The 14,853-nt window shown below is 44.6% G+C and overlaps 1 protein-coding gene across 3 annotated transcripts; it reads left to right on the top strand.

Annotated features, from left to right (window-relative positions):
- Positions 1–547: 547 nt before the first annotated feature.
- On the top strand, positions 548–14,612 carry U2AF1 (U2 small nuclear RNA auxiliary factor 1). 3 transcript variants are annotated; one of them, XM_012444855.3, is made up of 9 exons: positions 552–668; positions 3,732–3,819; positions 6,653–6,719; positions 7,565–7,631; positions 11,690–11,739; positions 11,897–11,995; positions 12,519–12,652; positions 12,740–12,832; positions 14,327–14,612. In XM_012444855.3, exons 5-9 carry the CDS (start codon positions 11,710–11,712, stop codon positions 14,472–14,474), a joined length of 504 nt encoding a protein of 167 aa, XP_012300278.1. In that variant the 5' UTR covers positions 552–668; positions 3,732–3,819; positions 6,653–6,719; positions 7,565–7,631; positions 11,690–11,709; the 3' UTR covers positions 14,475–14,612. The 3 variants fall into 3 exon arrangements, with proteins under 3 accessions (XP_012300269.1, XP_012300278.1, XP_012300262.1); XM_012444846.2 differs by lacking the exon at positions 7,565–7,631 and having other exon boundaries at positions 548–668; XM_012444839.2 differs by lacking the exon at positions 6,653–6,719.
- The last annotated feature ends 241 nt before the right edge of the window (positions 14,613–14,853 follow it).

Raw genomic sequence — 14,853 nt, 5'->3', positions numbered from 1 at the left:
TAAATTCTTAGTGAGCAATTTAAAAACTGTCCCTCTCTTCTGCTTTATAAACCCACTTGTAACGGTTGCTAATCCTATGTTCAGGGCAACTTGAAGCTGTGCTCCCGGGCTGCAATCTTCAAACCTGGCCCAAATAACCTCTCTACTTATATAAAGTTTGCCTCAGCTTTTTTTCTTTAAGGTCGACGGTTCCCCCGCAACACGCGCAAGCGTGTGGGGAAGGGGACGCCGCACTTCTCAATATTCCCTGCACTGGGGTCGAGCTGAGCGTCCCGCACTGAGCCCCAGGAGGCTCTGCGGAAAAGCCCTTCGGCCCCGGTTCGGTTGAACTGCCAGCCCCAAAACCACGGCGAGGAGCACCGAGCAGAGGCAGCGCCGGACAGGAAGGCGACAGCCGGGCGGGGCGGCTTCCCGGGGCCGAAAAGGCGGAGCCTTCCGCGCGCACTACGTGCTTCCTATGCGCATGCGTCCCGCCCACGCGCAGGCAGCGCCTCGCCTGATTGGGTATTGCTGCCACGTCGGGGCGGGGAAGAGCGTCGTCGCGCCAGGGTGACGTCTCCCGCGGGCGTCTGCAGGGTTGGCGGCGTCGGCAGCAGTGTCGGCGGCGGCGGCGGCGGGTGGGAAATGGCGGAGTATCTGGCCTCCATTTTCGGCACCGAGAAAGACAAGTGAGTGGGAGCCGCCCGTCGCGGGTTGGGCGCGATTGGGGCGCGGGGCAGCTGAGGCGGCGGAAGGGCGACCGGGGAGGCCCGAGCGGGCCGGCGCAGCGGCGGCGGGGGGAGGGGCTCGGCGGCGGGAAGGTGCGGCGGCCTTTCCGGTCCCTTGCGCGCCCTCCGGGAGCCGCGCGCCGCAGCCGCCTCGTGGGCCTCGCGGAGGAAGAATGGAGCGGGGCGAATGAATGGGGCTTCTTTTTGGGGCGCTCGCTCCCGCCCTGGGACCTGGGCGGGCTGATCGCCCGATGTCCGGGCCTTCAGCCCCTGGTCCCCGGAAGCCGCCTCGAGCAGCGCTGAAAGTTGCCTGGCGCATCCGGGCCTTTTCGATGTGGACACGTTTGCTCCAACTTTCAGCTGTGAAAGTCCTGTGGAGCAAGCTCTGGTACCAGCCTCGCCAGGATTCAGTCGCTTGTCTAACTTAGGGTCCTAAGCGTTGGTGTTTTATCCACTTAGCAAGCCTCTTGCCTGTTTAAGCGACCACTGGGCCGGCAGTAAGGACATATGACGAGGAAAGTATGGTGGAGACTACTGGATTAACTGTCTAACCACAAAAGACGTGATCTGCTCTTAAAATACAGGTGCTCCTCGATTTACGATGGGATTGCGTTCCGATAAACCCATCATGAATCGAAAATGCCTTTGATACCCCGATAAACCCATCGTATAAGTTGAAAGCTTTTAAGTCCGTGACTGTTCTTGACATAGTTCTAATATAAAGAAAAAGATGTTTTGGTGCGTTTTTTCCTTAAGGTTGCATGCTTTCCCTAATCAACTGTTAGGTTAAAGCAAGACATAATTTCAGCTTTGTTTAATTGCCACCTTGACACGTATCAATTTCCAGTGAGTTGGCTGTAGTTTAGACTAAAGCGAATGTTTTCAGACGTTTGAAGGATAATTCTTTCTTTGAAAACCTAAAGACTCGGCATCTGGCTTAATCTCGTTCAGTAAGTAGATTATCTCGGCATTCCTCCGTGCCATACAAAGCTAACGTGACTTTATGTTTTCAATGATAAACCCCTAAATTTGTCATAGATGTTTTTAATGCCACTTTTTTCAAACGCTATTTAAAATGTTTCTCTTTTCCAGGATGGAGTCTATCTTGTAAAATGTTCTCTTCACACATGGTAGAATCTCCTGTGTTGTTTGGATGAGGGGGCTATATTTCTTTCTAGCAAAATTTTAAGTCAAAATCACCAGTAATAGTCACACTCCAGAAACATTTAGTGGGGGTCAACTATAGGCCAATTTCTGGAGCCTTAAACATGAGTAAAATTTGGATATTATCCTTAAGGAACTCATGGTATGATGTTGGCGAATGAATAGACAGCTCTACTGGAACAAGAGGCTTCTCTGAGTTTAGGATAAAGAACTGAACACGTGTAGGGTCAGGGGGCATCATTAATTTCACCTTTTCATAATCATCTGTGCCGTGACTTTTGTGTCTTGTAAAAGGCTATGTTCCTATATTTCTGCTGTAATCATATTTCAGCCTATTTGGGCTATACTGTAAAAGTTATGGTTTTAATTCAGAAAAGTTGACTATTTAATCTGGGTTTACTTGTGTTTTCTTTTCAGGGAGAATGGGGCTTTAGCTTCCAGGAAACAGGATCAGCTCCTAAAAAATAAAGCTGATGGTTTCTCTTAACTTTGTTTTAATTATTACTTAAGCTAAGAATAAAATATAGATCTCTACCAATTAAAAAATATTCAGCTTATTTGTACATTTGAAGTCATAGATGTTTTGTAGATTCAGGCATATCCTGATAGCTTGTCTATGGTTTAATTATATGGAATAATCGGATATTTATTGTTTAACCACAGGGCTTGCCCATTCTGAGGCAGTTTTTCAATAATCTTTATTTTCAGATGACTTCCTAAAGATATGCTATTATCTCATCAAGTTAGATAATCTAAAGTCAGACCTATAAGTTTGCAAATATACATAATCACTTTCCTTTCCTGGCAAATTCACTTTCCCGTCTTTATTGCTGCCTGATAGTAAATCGATGGCTGGTCAGTCTTCAGCGCCCATCAGATCTCACTGAGGGTGAGGCCCTTCGATCTTAACTCTGGATTGACTGTTCAAAACATAATGACACTTGGTTAAAAAAAAATTGAATTTGAAAGGAGTCCATCTAGTAAGATGTCCTAATTCCTTAGAGATCTGCGTCCGCACCTGGCATTGCTGGCACACAGGCGTGATTGCTGGTTCCACTGGCTGTGGATCTGGATTGTCAGTGTCTTTGAACGGTATTAAGGGAGGGTTTTGCAAGAGACAGTTAGGTGTTTCCTAAGCTGGGTTTGGTCAGTCCTCTAACAGCTGGTTTTCATTGTACTGAGACCAGGAGAATTGATTTACTTCAGATTTACTTCAGACCTATTTTTTGGAACTCCCTGTTGGTCTGGTATCAGGGTTTAGAGAGACTCTGAACTTGGTTTTCCATTTTCCTTAAATCATGGCAGCACTTTGTGAGCACTGTATATTAAACACACATACGTTCTAGCTGACTCTCAGAACAGTGCCACATGGAGTTTTCCTCATTACAAATGACACCTGGGAGCTAGGGTGACTTGCCCAAGCCCAGGCCGCTGGTAGCAGAGTTGGGGTCTTAACCCTCACTACACTGGTGTTTTCAAGAGAGAGCTTCATTGTGGAGAACTGGAGAGCAGATAAAGCTTTAGTTACATTTAGCTTTAGACTAATTGAATACTCCATTGAAGAAAAAACCAGGAGAAAAGCTGTAGAGTTAGGAAAGTGGAGGGGATTTCAGTGAGGAGGAGTCAAGTTGGAATTAGAATAGTCTTTGTTGAACGAGTAGTATGTTTGAAGAAGGGGAAGTTGAAGTTCAGTTGTCCTAAAATACAGCAAGGAAGAGGAGGTGCTTAATACCACAAAAAACTGTGTCATGCTTCTGTGAGGTTAAAAAGTACTTTGATAGTGTGTATCATGCTGATGACATATTTCCGTGTGTTTGGTATCTTCCCAGCAAAATAATCAGCTCTTATTTTCCCTTACAGAGTCAACTGTTCATTTTATTTCAAAATTGGAGCATGTCGTCATGGAGACAGGTGCTCTCGGTTGCACAATAAACCGACGTTTAGCCAGGTTTGTTTCCTTTTTTTTTTCATGTAAATTGTAAAAATTTCATGTTCTTTTCAAAGACGGTTAATTTCTACATATTAAGCAAGTCATTTTTTTCCTCTAGTTGTATTTTCCATTTGTATTCATAAGTGTGTTCTTTTGTTAGAATGAGGCAGGTCCTCTCCCAGTGGAAGGTCTGAGAGCACCACTCCTTGTTTTTATCATTAGAGAAACTTTAAAAACAAGTTTTTGATGTTTGTGTCTTGCCTGTGCCTGACATTTGCTGCCCTGCCATCTTCCCTACCCCTCTAATAGACATGAGTCCAGAGGGGGTGGCCATGCCAGCCTTGGCTTAGCCTCTCCCAGGCACCAGTGGACACAGAGTGGGCTCTCTGCTCTCTGCTGTCTCCAGACAGTAGAGGTGATGGAGCCACTGTACGAGCTAGCATGATTGTCACCAGGCCCGCGGTGCTGCTGGAGTTTCTCTGACTGTGTCCTCACTTTCACATCCCTAGTTGAGGAAACAGCAAGTTGCATCATGTCATGGAAACATGAAAAATGGAGCTTAAACGTAGAAAATGGGCCGTAAATTGCTCAGAGCGGATCTGTTCAGTGAACTGAGGAGTGCCTGTTATCTTGGGCTTAGAGCCGCTCTGAGTTCAGTTCAATCAAAAGCTGTGATTTTTTGATAGTTTTATTGTTGGTCAGTTGAAGAAGAGACAGGTTTGTACACTATAAAGGATCACTTACGGGTGAAAGGGAGAAATCACCTCTATCAGGAGCAGAAAACTTGGGCCCAAGTTGATGAGAACATTTGAAATTTGAAAATCTATGCCCAAGTCTTTCTAGATGGAGGGTTGGGGAGCTCCTTCCAGCGCCACCCCCTACCCCTACTTGAAGTCTAAATGTGCAGCCTCTGAACCGTTGAGTAGGTATTGTGCGTAGCCCCTGGGAGCTGCCAGAGTCTGCCTTTGAGCTCACATCTTTCTGTGTATGTTTTCCTGTGCGCATTTAAGAAAATCTGCCACTTGGTATACATGAGCTGGGAGGGGAAACACGGGTTTTCTCCTGGTGAGGCCCATGGCCAACCCCACAGCGCACAGTGTTTTTAGAAGAGGATGATGGCTTTTCCTCCATTGTCCTAATTACCAAGTGGTTAGTGTAACAGCAGTCTGTTTTTTCATAGCTCTCGACATGTCTCTTTTTGTGAATTTCAAAATCTTGGAGAACTAGTTTTAAATTTACAATTGTTAAAAAAAAAAAAATTGTAATTGTTTTTTCTTGTATGTTTTGATTTATGAACTGAATCTCCCCTAATTAAGCCAGTGGCCCCCCTTAAGTGACCTCCCAGTTCTTTGATTGGCAGGGGGTGTCCCAAGTGGCTAAGAGAAATAAGCTGTTCCCGATTCTAAAAGTTTTCTCTAATCTGGCCAGAGGCACTTGCTTTATATTTGTCTGGATCGGGGATTACCTGAGAATGTGAACTTAGTTTAGGCACTCCGGATCAGTGGTGGGGAGAGCCCATTGGAGCTTGATGGAGCCAGTAGAATGTGTCAGCTTAAGCACCCTAATTTGATGTGTGAGTTCGTTCTGGTTGGTTTTAGGCAATCCTAGCCACCCCTGTTTTAATGGGACTGCATTGCCTTTTTATGTTAAGCTTCCTTCATTAAATAGCCACTGCCAGAATATCTGAGTGAGACCAACTGTGAATTTTACTGTTGAGTAATTGGGCTCAGTTTAGTTTTTCATCAGAGTTGTCATGAGTAAAGTCAGCTTTGGGAAACCTCCCAGGCCTGAGTTCAGTTGACTCCGGGCGGTACTTGATGTAAGCTTAGGGAAGAGACGAGCCCTGATGCAGATGCCAGTTTGAGTCTGAATGTTTCAGTAGTTTGTCAGACCTCCCTCTTAGGTGGGCTTCCCGGCTGCAGACTTTTGACCGAGGGGCACTCTTCATACAACCACTCCCCTTTCAATGGAGCTAGAAATGGAATTGGCTGGTTTTGTGAAACCACCACTGACAGACTGCTTCCCATGCATACTGTTGAGATGAAACATTTATTTTTCCAAATCATACGAGTGATCGATTAGCTTGTAAACCTCTAGCATAATTTAGGGTGGGTGTCTTTATAAGCTGCTTACAGTGATATGGACATTAAGATTCATGTACTATATTAGCCTACTAACTTAAACATGGTTTGTTTTTTCAGACAACTTGATTTTAAGAAGAACGGTACAGTGTAAGGTTTCAAGTCTGCCTGATCCAGTTTAAAGCACAAGGGCTAAAAGGATTTTTTTTCCTTAAAAGAAGGATCGGAAAAGAGCAAATGTTTTAAGCTATTGTATTATGTAAACAGAGATCCCACCAAGAAAGTGTCAATCAGAGCCGGGTGTCCATGACAGTTGAGAAACCTGTTTGGTGTGCCTGTTTTGCTAGGAGACCAGAGAACTTGATGTACTGCAGACAGCTGAGTTACGCATGTGGTTTTGAAAAAATACCTTGTGTGAGGAATATGATTATAATGTGAATTTTTCCACATCTTGGTGTCTGCTAGCTTGAAGTACAAGAAAATGTTAGTGTTCTATTATTGATCTTGCATTAAAACACTTGAACACTGGAAACGGGGGACCACTCAGAACAGTGCAGCTTCTTCTTGGTCGCTGGCTGACTTGACCAAGTCACTGCTCAAGCTCTGTTTTCATAATATGAGAGCTTTGGTGTACTCTTCAGAAGACAAGTGTCTGACTTGCGGGAGAAAGCAAGCGTGTAGCCATTTGCAAACAAATTGTCTCTTTGCAATTGTCTAATATATGCACAGCAGCCAGTAGAATTCCCCTTTTTATTTTTTTTTCCCCGCAGACCATCTTGATTCAAAACATCTATCGTAATCCCCAAAACAGTGCACAGACGGCTGACGGCTCACACTGTAAGTCCCACAGTTGGAGAAATTTTTTTAAAACAATGGTGTTAAAGAGCCCACTCTTAATTGAGACAATAATGTTGGCTTCTGAGCTGCTGACATAGAGCTGTTGCAAACAGGACAAGGTGCCGGAACTCCTTGGCGCACACAGCAAGAACTTGATACGCGGCCACGTTCAGGAGGCTTTTCCCTTCTAGGGAAGGTCACTGGCCCGGCCGCCTCCATCGATTGACATTGGTCATGAGAGCAGGTCCGTCCACGTGAAACGGATTTTAACCTTTTGAGCCGTTCATTGGTCTTTGCAGTGACTGAACCCCTGGCCGCTATTAAGTTCTTTCTGTAAAATTAAAACTCGTAGGACTGTTAAGGAATCAGTAAGGTAAGTCGCCCAGTAAGTGTGGCTTTTATTTCACCATTACCATTTTTCCCCCAGGAAGTGGAGATGTCATGATATGTAACAATTGTATTTCTCTAGTAACAGTAACTTTTTTCTTCAGTTTACGTCGGCATCATTCTTTCTGAGTTTATTAAAAATTTTCTGTCATATCTAAGAACATTTTAGTGCTAGCCTGCAAACGATTGTGCTTTTACCTGAATTGGAATTTTAAAAAGGAGAATTTGCACATTGTGTAAGCAGAAGTACAAGATTGGCATATCATGAGACCTCCGTTACACTGCAGTGTTAGGGTATTTCAAGGCAGCCATCAGCTAAGAAAACATCTCTGCTTCTGAAGAAATAACCTGCTCTTTTTTCAGCACTGAATCTCAACTGAAGCACTTGCCAGAGGCAGCCGGTTAAGTGTTTACCTTTAATTTTCCATAATATAAAGTTGTTGCGTTTTGTATTTCAGACCATTGCCCTCTTGAACATTTACCGTAACCCTCAAAACTCTTCCCAGTCTGCTGACGGTTTGCGCTGTAAGTTCATACAAGTTCCTTCCCCGGTTCCCTGGGCTTGCGTGTCAGAGCTCAGTGTCCACTCCATCTGGTCTGCCGTGCTAGTGTCAAGGACCGTATTTCACTAGAGGTGGCAAGGAGCTTTCGTCCCACTGACCCCACGGAAACCACCTGTGCTGGAGATTTGAGCTCCCGCCTGTGTGTTGGACAGGGAAAGGGCACCCTTTACAACAGTCAGGAGCTGCTGCTGCTCCCTCTTCCCTTCCTTTGGCCGTCATCCTAGAGGGAACGCACTGGAATTAAACGTCGGTCCTATTTTTCCCTCTTAAGAGCAACAGTATTTGAACATTTCTCTCACCTTCTGGAATTTTAAAAAGAAGTTATTTCAGATTTTATTTATTAGCCTTTTTTCCTTGAACTCCATTTTGGAGTACACCCTTTACTTGTGAGAGCAGTTCTTAGAAAGTTCCCCAGATGAGGGTCTGCAGCTTGCATTGCCCCTGAGTTCCTCATCCAGCAGCCCCGTGCCAACCCGTCTAACCTGCGCGGGGGTGCTCCACGGATAGGCCCTTGGCCGAAAAGATTGTCCCCTCTGTCCACACACTGCATGGATCCAGTCTCCAGCTCTAGGAGATGGAATTGGTTTGCTCCATTTAGAAATAGCTCTAAACTTAGGCATTCAGTAGATGCTACCAATTTCTTCCTGTACTGGGAAATATTAAATTTAGATTGTGGATATTTACTTAAAGATAATTCTTAGAGAACAAGATATAGATGCGTATGATTGGAAAGGTCAGAAAACTAAAATGAATTTTTACAGCCATCCAGCTCTTGAATAAATGTAGTCATTTATGGATAAATTTAAATGAACGCCTGGACTCTTGGTTAAATCAAAAAGTCCAAACCAAAGTTAGGACACTTCCCATTCACCATTCTGTTTTAAAGCAGTAAAAATCGAGGTGCGCTTGGATACCCACAAGCCTAAACTGTGTACACACTTGAACCAGAGCCCCTCAGTTAACAGGGTAACCTGCACGGGGTGCGTGATCCAGGGGACAGTCCCCTCTGGAGCTGGCCTCAGGGTTGTGCTTCCTCACCCACAGCGGTGCACATTTCCACGTGTGGATGGGGACGTTCTTGTCAGCCTCTCCTGCCAAGACTCTAAGTGCTCTCAGTGCTGATGCTGACCTGACGGTAGAGATTTCTTTCCCTGAGTAGGATGGTAGCAGGATTTACTTGGTAACCCATGATTTAAAATTCCTGTTTTTTTGTTTGTTTGCTTTCTTTTGTTTTTTAAAGAAATAAGATGAATAGGAGGAGGGAAATGTTTATATATGCACTTAGTAAAGAATTTTTGTTAATAAGCCTGCCCTGGGATAAAAGCGAATGGAAGTAGATGACTGAGTAACAGTGATTAATTCTTTGCCCTGCTTGTTGATTTGGGGACTGTGTATGCTTTATTGACAATAGAATGTTGTATTAGTTTTCTTTGTGTCTTTATTTGCAGTTCACAGTACTTTTGTTTTGTATACGCTACAAACCAAAAGCTTAGCAATTATGATATATTCCAGTTCTGGGGTCCAGATTCTACAAATAAGATCAAATTCTAATTCATCATTTTAGGAAGAAATCAGTTGCCTAAAATTACTGGCTCTCTTTAACATAGCCTTTAGTATGTAGAAAAATAAGCTTCACATGTGTGGGTTAAAGTTCAGTATCAATCCCAGTTTAAGAATGATATTTCTGTTAAGAAAACTGCTTTGTTTTCCAAGTTGTAGTATTTAACATAGGTTGAGGCATGAATAGGTTTTAAATCAATATTGTAATGCACTTATCTCTGCCTTTCAAGTCATTTGATTGACTGAAACATTTTAAGCAGAATAAATGTAGCTAATAGTTTAAAATAATCACCACAAAACCTTTTCTCAAAGCTGCTTGAAGTTTGAGCATGTAAATATTTTTCTCCCCTTCATACTCTTCTGATGTGGGGAAGGACATGAGTTTTAAATATTACAATCTGCCCTTGGTTACAGGCTTCTTTGGCCTGCTTTTCTGTTGTTTATAACTTGATTTCTACTCAGAGAGGAAGGCACATTCCCAGTAGCTTTTAAATTGAGATATCCTGTGATACGATTGGCCGACTGGCAGAGTAGTCACACTTAATAAAATTTGGGTTTGAAAGCAAAGTAGAATCCTGGAAGTTCAGAAATAGCTAAAACAGCCCAGATTAGAAAGTGAACTTAAATCATTCTCAGAATTCAAAGACAAGAAGTTATTTTTTATTGTTAAAGATGAAAAGGGGGCTGGGCGCGGTGGCTCACGCCTGTAATCCCAGCACTTTGGGAGGCAAAGTTGGGGAGATCACGAGGTCAAGAGAGCAAGATCATCCTGGCCAACATGGTGAAACCCCGCCTCTACTAAAAATACAAAAATTAGCTGGGTATGGTGGCGTGCGCCTGTGGTCCCAGCTATTTGGGAGGCTGAGGCAGAAGAATCCGCCTGGACCTGGGAGGCGGAGGTTGCAGTGAGCCCAGATGGCGCCACTTCACTCCAGCCTGGTAACAGAGCGAGACTCCATCTCAAAAAAATAAATAAATTTTTAAAAATTTATTTTTAAAGTTTTAAGCAAAGCTCAAAGACCCTTGTGCCAGCAGTCATATGCCCACGTTGGGTGCGCAGGCTGAGGCAGCTGGCCCAACCTGGAAACCAGTCTGGCTTTTGCTAGCTCCTGATCTAGCAGATGTAAACATGTTTATTGATATACTAGCTTTGTGATTTCTCAGGGTTTAGAGAATTCTAGGATTTGAACATAAAATTTGATAAAATGGGCCAGGCTCAGTGGCTTGCACCTGTAATCCCAGCACTTTGGGAGCTGAAGTGGGTGGATCACCTGAGGTCAGGAGTTTGAGACCAGCCTGGCAAAAAAAAAAAAAAAAAAAAAAAAAAAGAATTAAATTTGATAGAATGATAATGGGGATAGAGTGTAAATTTGCAAAATCTACCCATACAACAGACTTGATTTTACTTAATACATGTGAATTATGAAGAATAAACTGATGAAAATAGTATGGGAATATAAAACTTAAGAATGCTTTATCAACAAAGCATTGTAACATTCCCTTTATTTGCGGCATCCAGAGGTGTTGCGTGGTAACTGTCCTCCTGAGTCTTCATGGTTGCTTGGGTTTTAATCACATCAGAAAGAATTTCAGAGCTTTCCATGGCTGGTGGTCCATAAAAGACTAGTTAGGAACATACACTCTAAATCATTTACCCTGCTTTCGGCATTCATTTTAAACTAATAGAAGAAGGGAAAATATCAGTGTGCTACTTGGCCTTTATTCTAAATCTTAAAAGGAAGAAAAATTTATCTTAAAAAAAATTTTTTTTTTTTTTTTGAGCTCCCACTATGTGGGAGGGGATTCCAGAGAGCTGGAAATCCCTTTATCTTAAAATTTCTTATTTTGAGGCCAGGCACGGTGGCTCACACCTGTAATCCCAGCACTTTGGGAGGCCAAGGCTGGGGGGGAATCACCTGAGGTCAGGAGTTTGAGACCAGCCTGGCCAACATGGTGAAACTCCATCTCTGCTAAAAAAAATTTTTAAAAATTAGCCGGGCGTGGTGTCGTGTGCCTGTAATCCCAGGGACTCCGGAGACTGAGGCATGAGAATTGCTTGAACCCGGAAGGTGGAGGTTGCATTGAGCCGAGATCGTGCCACTGCACTCCAGCCACTGGGTGCCAGAGCAAGACTGCATCTTGGGAGGGAAGAAAATTCTTAGTTTGAGAGTCACTTTTTTGCTCACACTTTTCTCAAAATGTGGCCCTTTCAATGCTGATTAAAACTGGTTGTGATTTTACTATTTTAGTGGCCAGAATCGAGACCGCCATGGGGGCATGTAGCATCTCACCACACTGGACACCATTCCCAAGTAGCCGTGTGGCTCAGCCTCCTGCAGGGCGCAGCTCTGCTGGGCTTTCCTCTAGAGAATCTTGTGTGTGTTACTGTAGCAGTTTGAGTTTAAGCACGAGTTCACTGGGTTAACAAGTTCTAACCAGCAAGATTTCTGTTGTTTCCAGGTGCCGTGAGCGATGTTGAGATGCAGGAACACTATGATGAATTTTTTGAGGTGAGAGAATTGACCTCTGTAACTGATAGACCTGTTCACCTTCTGTGTCTGTTTGGAAGGATTTAAAGTTTTTCTCCACTAATAAACATACATGAGTTATATCTCATTATACTTTTTAATGCATAACAAACCTTAAACCACTGTGATCTCCCTTCAGGAGGTTTTTACAGAGATGGAGGAGAAGTATGGGGAAGTTGAGGAGATGAACGTCTGTGATAACCTGGGCGACCACCTGGTGGGGAACGTCTACGTCAAGGTAGGAGCCAGACCTTCGTGCGCCGGTGCTCGGGCCGGCAGGAGGGGTGCCCGTCGCGGTTGACCCTGGGGTCCTGGATGCTCAGACGCACAGCAGGGCTCGGGTGCGCTGGCTCGCCACTTACTGGCTGCGTTGCGTGGCAGTGGCCGGCCTGCCCATGCGCCCGGCCAGCAGAACTGAAGGACGGATGGTATACTCAGTCATTATTTCAGTGTAGAATGTTTACTGCCTGTTAGTTAGAAGCTATTTGGACTAAGGAAAAGTTAGGTTTACTCACAGGTTTGGCTGCTTTTTTATTGAATAAAACTTTCTTTGCCTACACAGTCATATTCGCTCCCTTAACCAGTTGAATTTGAAAATGAAAGCGGCATTTGGCAAAATCTTGAAGTTAATCTGATTGAAAATAAAGAATTTTTAAATTACCCTACAGTACCATTCCGCATCTCTGATACATATTTGGATCAGTCATTGGGAAAGTCTTAGTAGAGCGTGGGTGGCAAGCGCGTTTGTCTTCCGCCTCCAGTTTCGCCGTGAGGAAGATGCGGAGAAGGCTGTGATTGACTTGAATAACCGCTGGTTTAATGGACAGCCGATCCACGCCGAGCTGTCGCCCGTGACGGACTTCAGAGAAGCCTGCTGCCGTCAGTATGAGATGGGGTGAGTGTGGGGCGACCGACGTGGTGACTGCACACAGTCCGGGGCTCTGTGTACACGAGGTAGTGAGTGTCTCCTTCCAACCCACAGAGAATGCACGCGAGGCGGCTTCTGCAACTTCATGCATTTGAAGCCCATTTCCAGAGAGCTGCGGCGGGAGCTGTATGGGCGCCGTCGCAAGAAGTGAGTGTTCCTGTGTCCGTTGTTACGCTCTGTGGCTGCTTTCTCTCCTCACACCATCACCCCTCAAAAAAACAGTTTGGCATAGGTGTCGTTTTTGTTTTTTTAAAGGCAGTGCTTAGAACATAGTACATGTTTTTAAATATCCAAGTATCCTCTTTGGAGAAGAATATTCACCTGCACATAGGTAACTTCATTATCCAGCTTCTCAAGTAGAGGTCAAAGCTTAATAACCAAGTAGGAGGGCGGGTAGCTGGGCAGCCTTAGAAATGAGGCTCTTGGAGAAGGTGGGCACTCGGTTTCTTCTGCCAGATACTATTACTACTACTAGATGTCGTGGCCTCCTTTACTCCAGGGATGGCTTCCCTGGACACACTGGAAGAACTGTCTTGGGCCACACATAACATACACTAATGCTAGCTGATAACTTTTTTAAAAATTGCAAAAACATCTCATGATGTTTTCAGAAAGTTGATGGATCTGTCTGTTGGGCTGCAGGTTGGACAAGCTTGCTTTAAATATCTCACATGTCCATTGGGGCTGCTTCTGGTTTTGTTTGTTAGTTTCAAGGCATTTCATTTTGTTTTGGGGGATCGGTGGCATCCAACTTTCGGGACGCTAGCAGAATTGAGCCTGGTGGTCACATCTGTCCAATCCTACATGTAAATGCCCGACAGTCAGGTCACAGAAGAGAGAAGACCAAGATGGCACATTCTAACAAGTTGCATTTCCTGGTTAGATTGAGGTCTGAGTCTAGAAGGGTTCTTATCCCTCTTTGGTTAAATGTGTCTTAGGAAATAGATGGTGGTTGTTTTATTGTCAACACAAAAGAAGCATAAAAGAAAAATAACCTTCCTGTCCCCAGCCCGAAAACCGGCCTGACAGGCACAGTAGCTATAAGCGCCTGAAGAGAGGGGGCTTGGTTGGAAAGTCCCTGAAGCGCAGTGTCAGTCAGTGAGGGTTGAGGATGGTGTGTGTCCAGTTCATTTTGTCAGGATTTCCTGTGATCATTTGAGCTGGTTCTAGAAGACAGAAGACGGAAGGTATTACACTGTTCACTTGTAAGCCGCACTTTTTTTTTTTTTTTTTTTCCTGAGGCAGTCTCACTCTGTTGCCCAGGCTGGAGTATAGTGGTGCGATCTCAGCTCACTGCAACCTCCGCCCCCAGGGTTCAAGCGCTTCTCCTGCCCCAGCCTCCTGAGTAGCTGGGATTACAGGCGCCTGCTGCTGCGCCCAGCTAATTTTTGTGTTTTTAGTAGAGATGGGGTTTTGCTGTGTTGGCCAGGCTGGTCTTGATGTCCTGACCTTGTGATCCACCTGCCTCGGCCTTCCAGAGTGCTGGGATTACAGGTGTGAGCCACCGCGCCCAGCCTGGCTGTGTTTCTCTTTGTCAGTGCCATTGATGTGAGGAGATGCACGGTATTTCGGAGTGAGTGGTGGTTCTGTTGCACGCTCTGGTGTGAATGGCATGTTTTTCTTTCTGTTCTTCGGCTGCAGGCATAGATCAAGATCCCGATCCCGTGAGCGTCGTTCCCGGTCTAGAGACCGTGGTCGTGGCGGTGGCGGTGGCGGAGGTGGAGGCGGCGGCGGACGGGAGCGTGACAGGAGGCGGTCGAGAGATCGTGAAAGATCTGGGCGATTCTGAGCCATGCCGTTTTTACCTTATGTCTGCTAGAAAGTGTTGTAGTTGATTGACCAAACCAGTTCATAAGGGGAATTTTTTTTAAAAAACAACAAAAAAAAAACACAAAGATGGGTTTCTGAATAAAATTTGTAGTGATAACAGTGTTCTCGGTGTAACTTATTTCTCGTGGAAGTTCTTTAAATGTCTTCTTTATAGACCTGCTAGTCATCAGTGTTGGAGGTAAAGATTGATAATATCCATCTCCCACTTTGAGTATAAATGACATCGTACTTTTTAACTTAGGGCATGAAATAAAACACCAGGTGAGGGGTAAATATTCTTTTTACCTACTTGTTAACACATAATCCAGACTCTCTCGAGACTGTCCTAGACAGCCTTT

This window comes from Aotus nancymaae, unplaced genomic scaffold, assembly GCF_030222135.1.
Source record: "Aotus nancymaae isolate 86718 unplaced genomic scaffold, 86718_ANA_hifiasm-v0.15.2.pri h1tg000022l_1, whole genome shotgun sequence".
In the NCBI taxonomy this organism is placed as follows: Eukaryota; Metazoa; Chordata; class Mammalia; order Primates; family Aotidae; genus Aotus; species Aotus nancymaae.
Note: the sequence above shows the minus strand (reverse complement) of the source record. Positions and strands in the feature narration are given on the sequence as shown.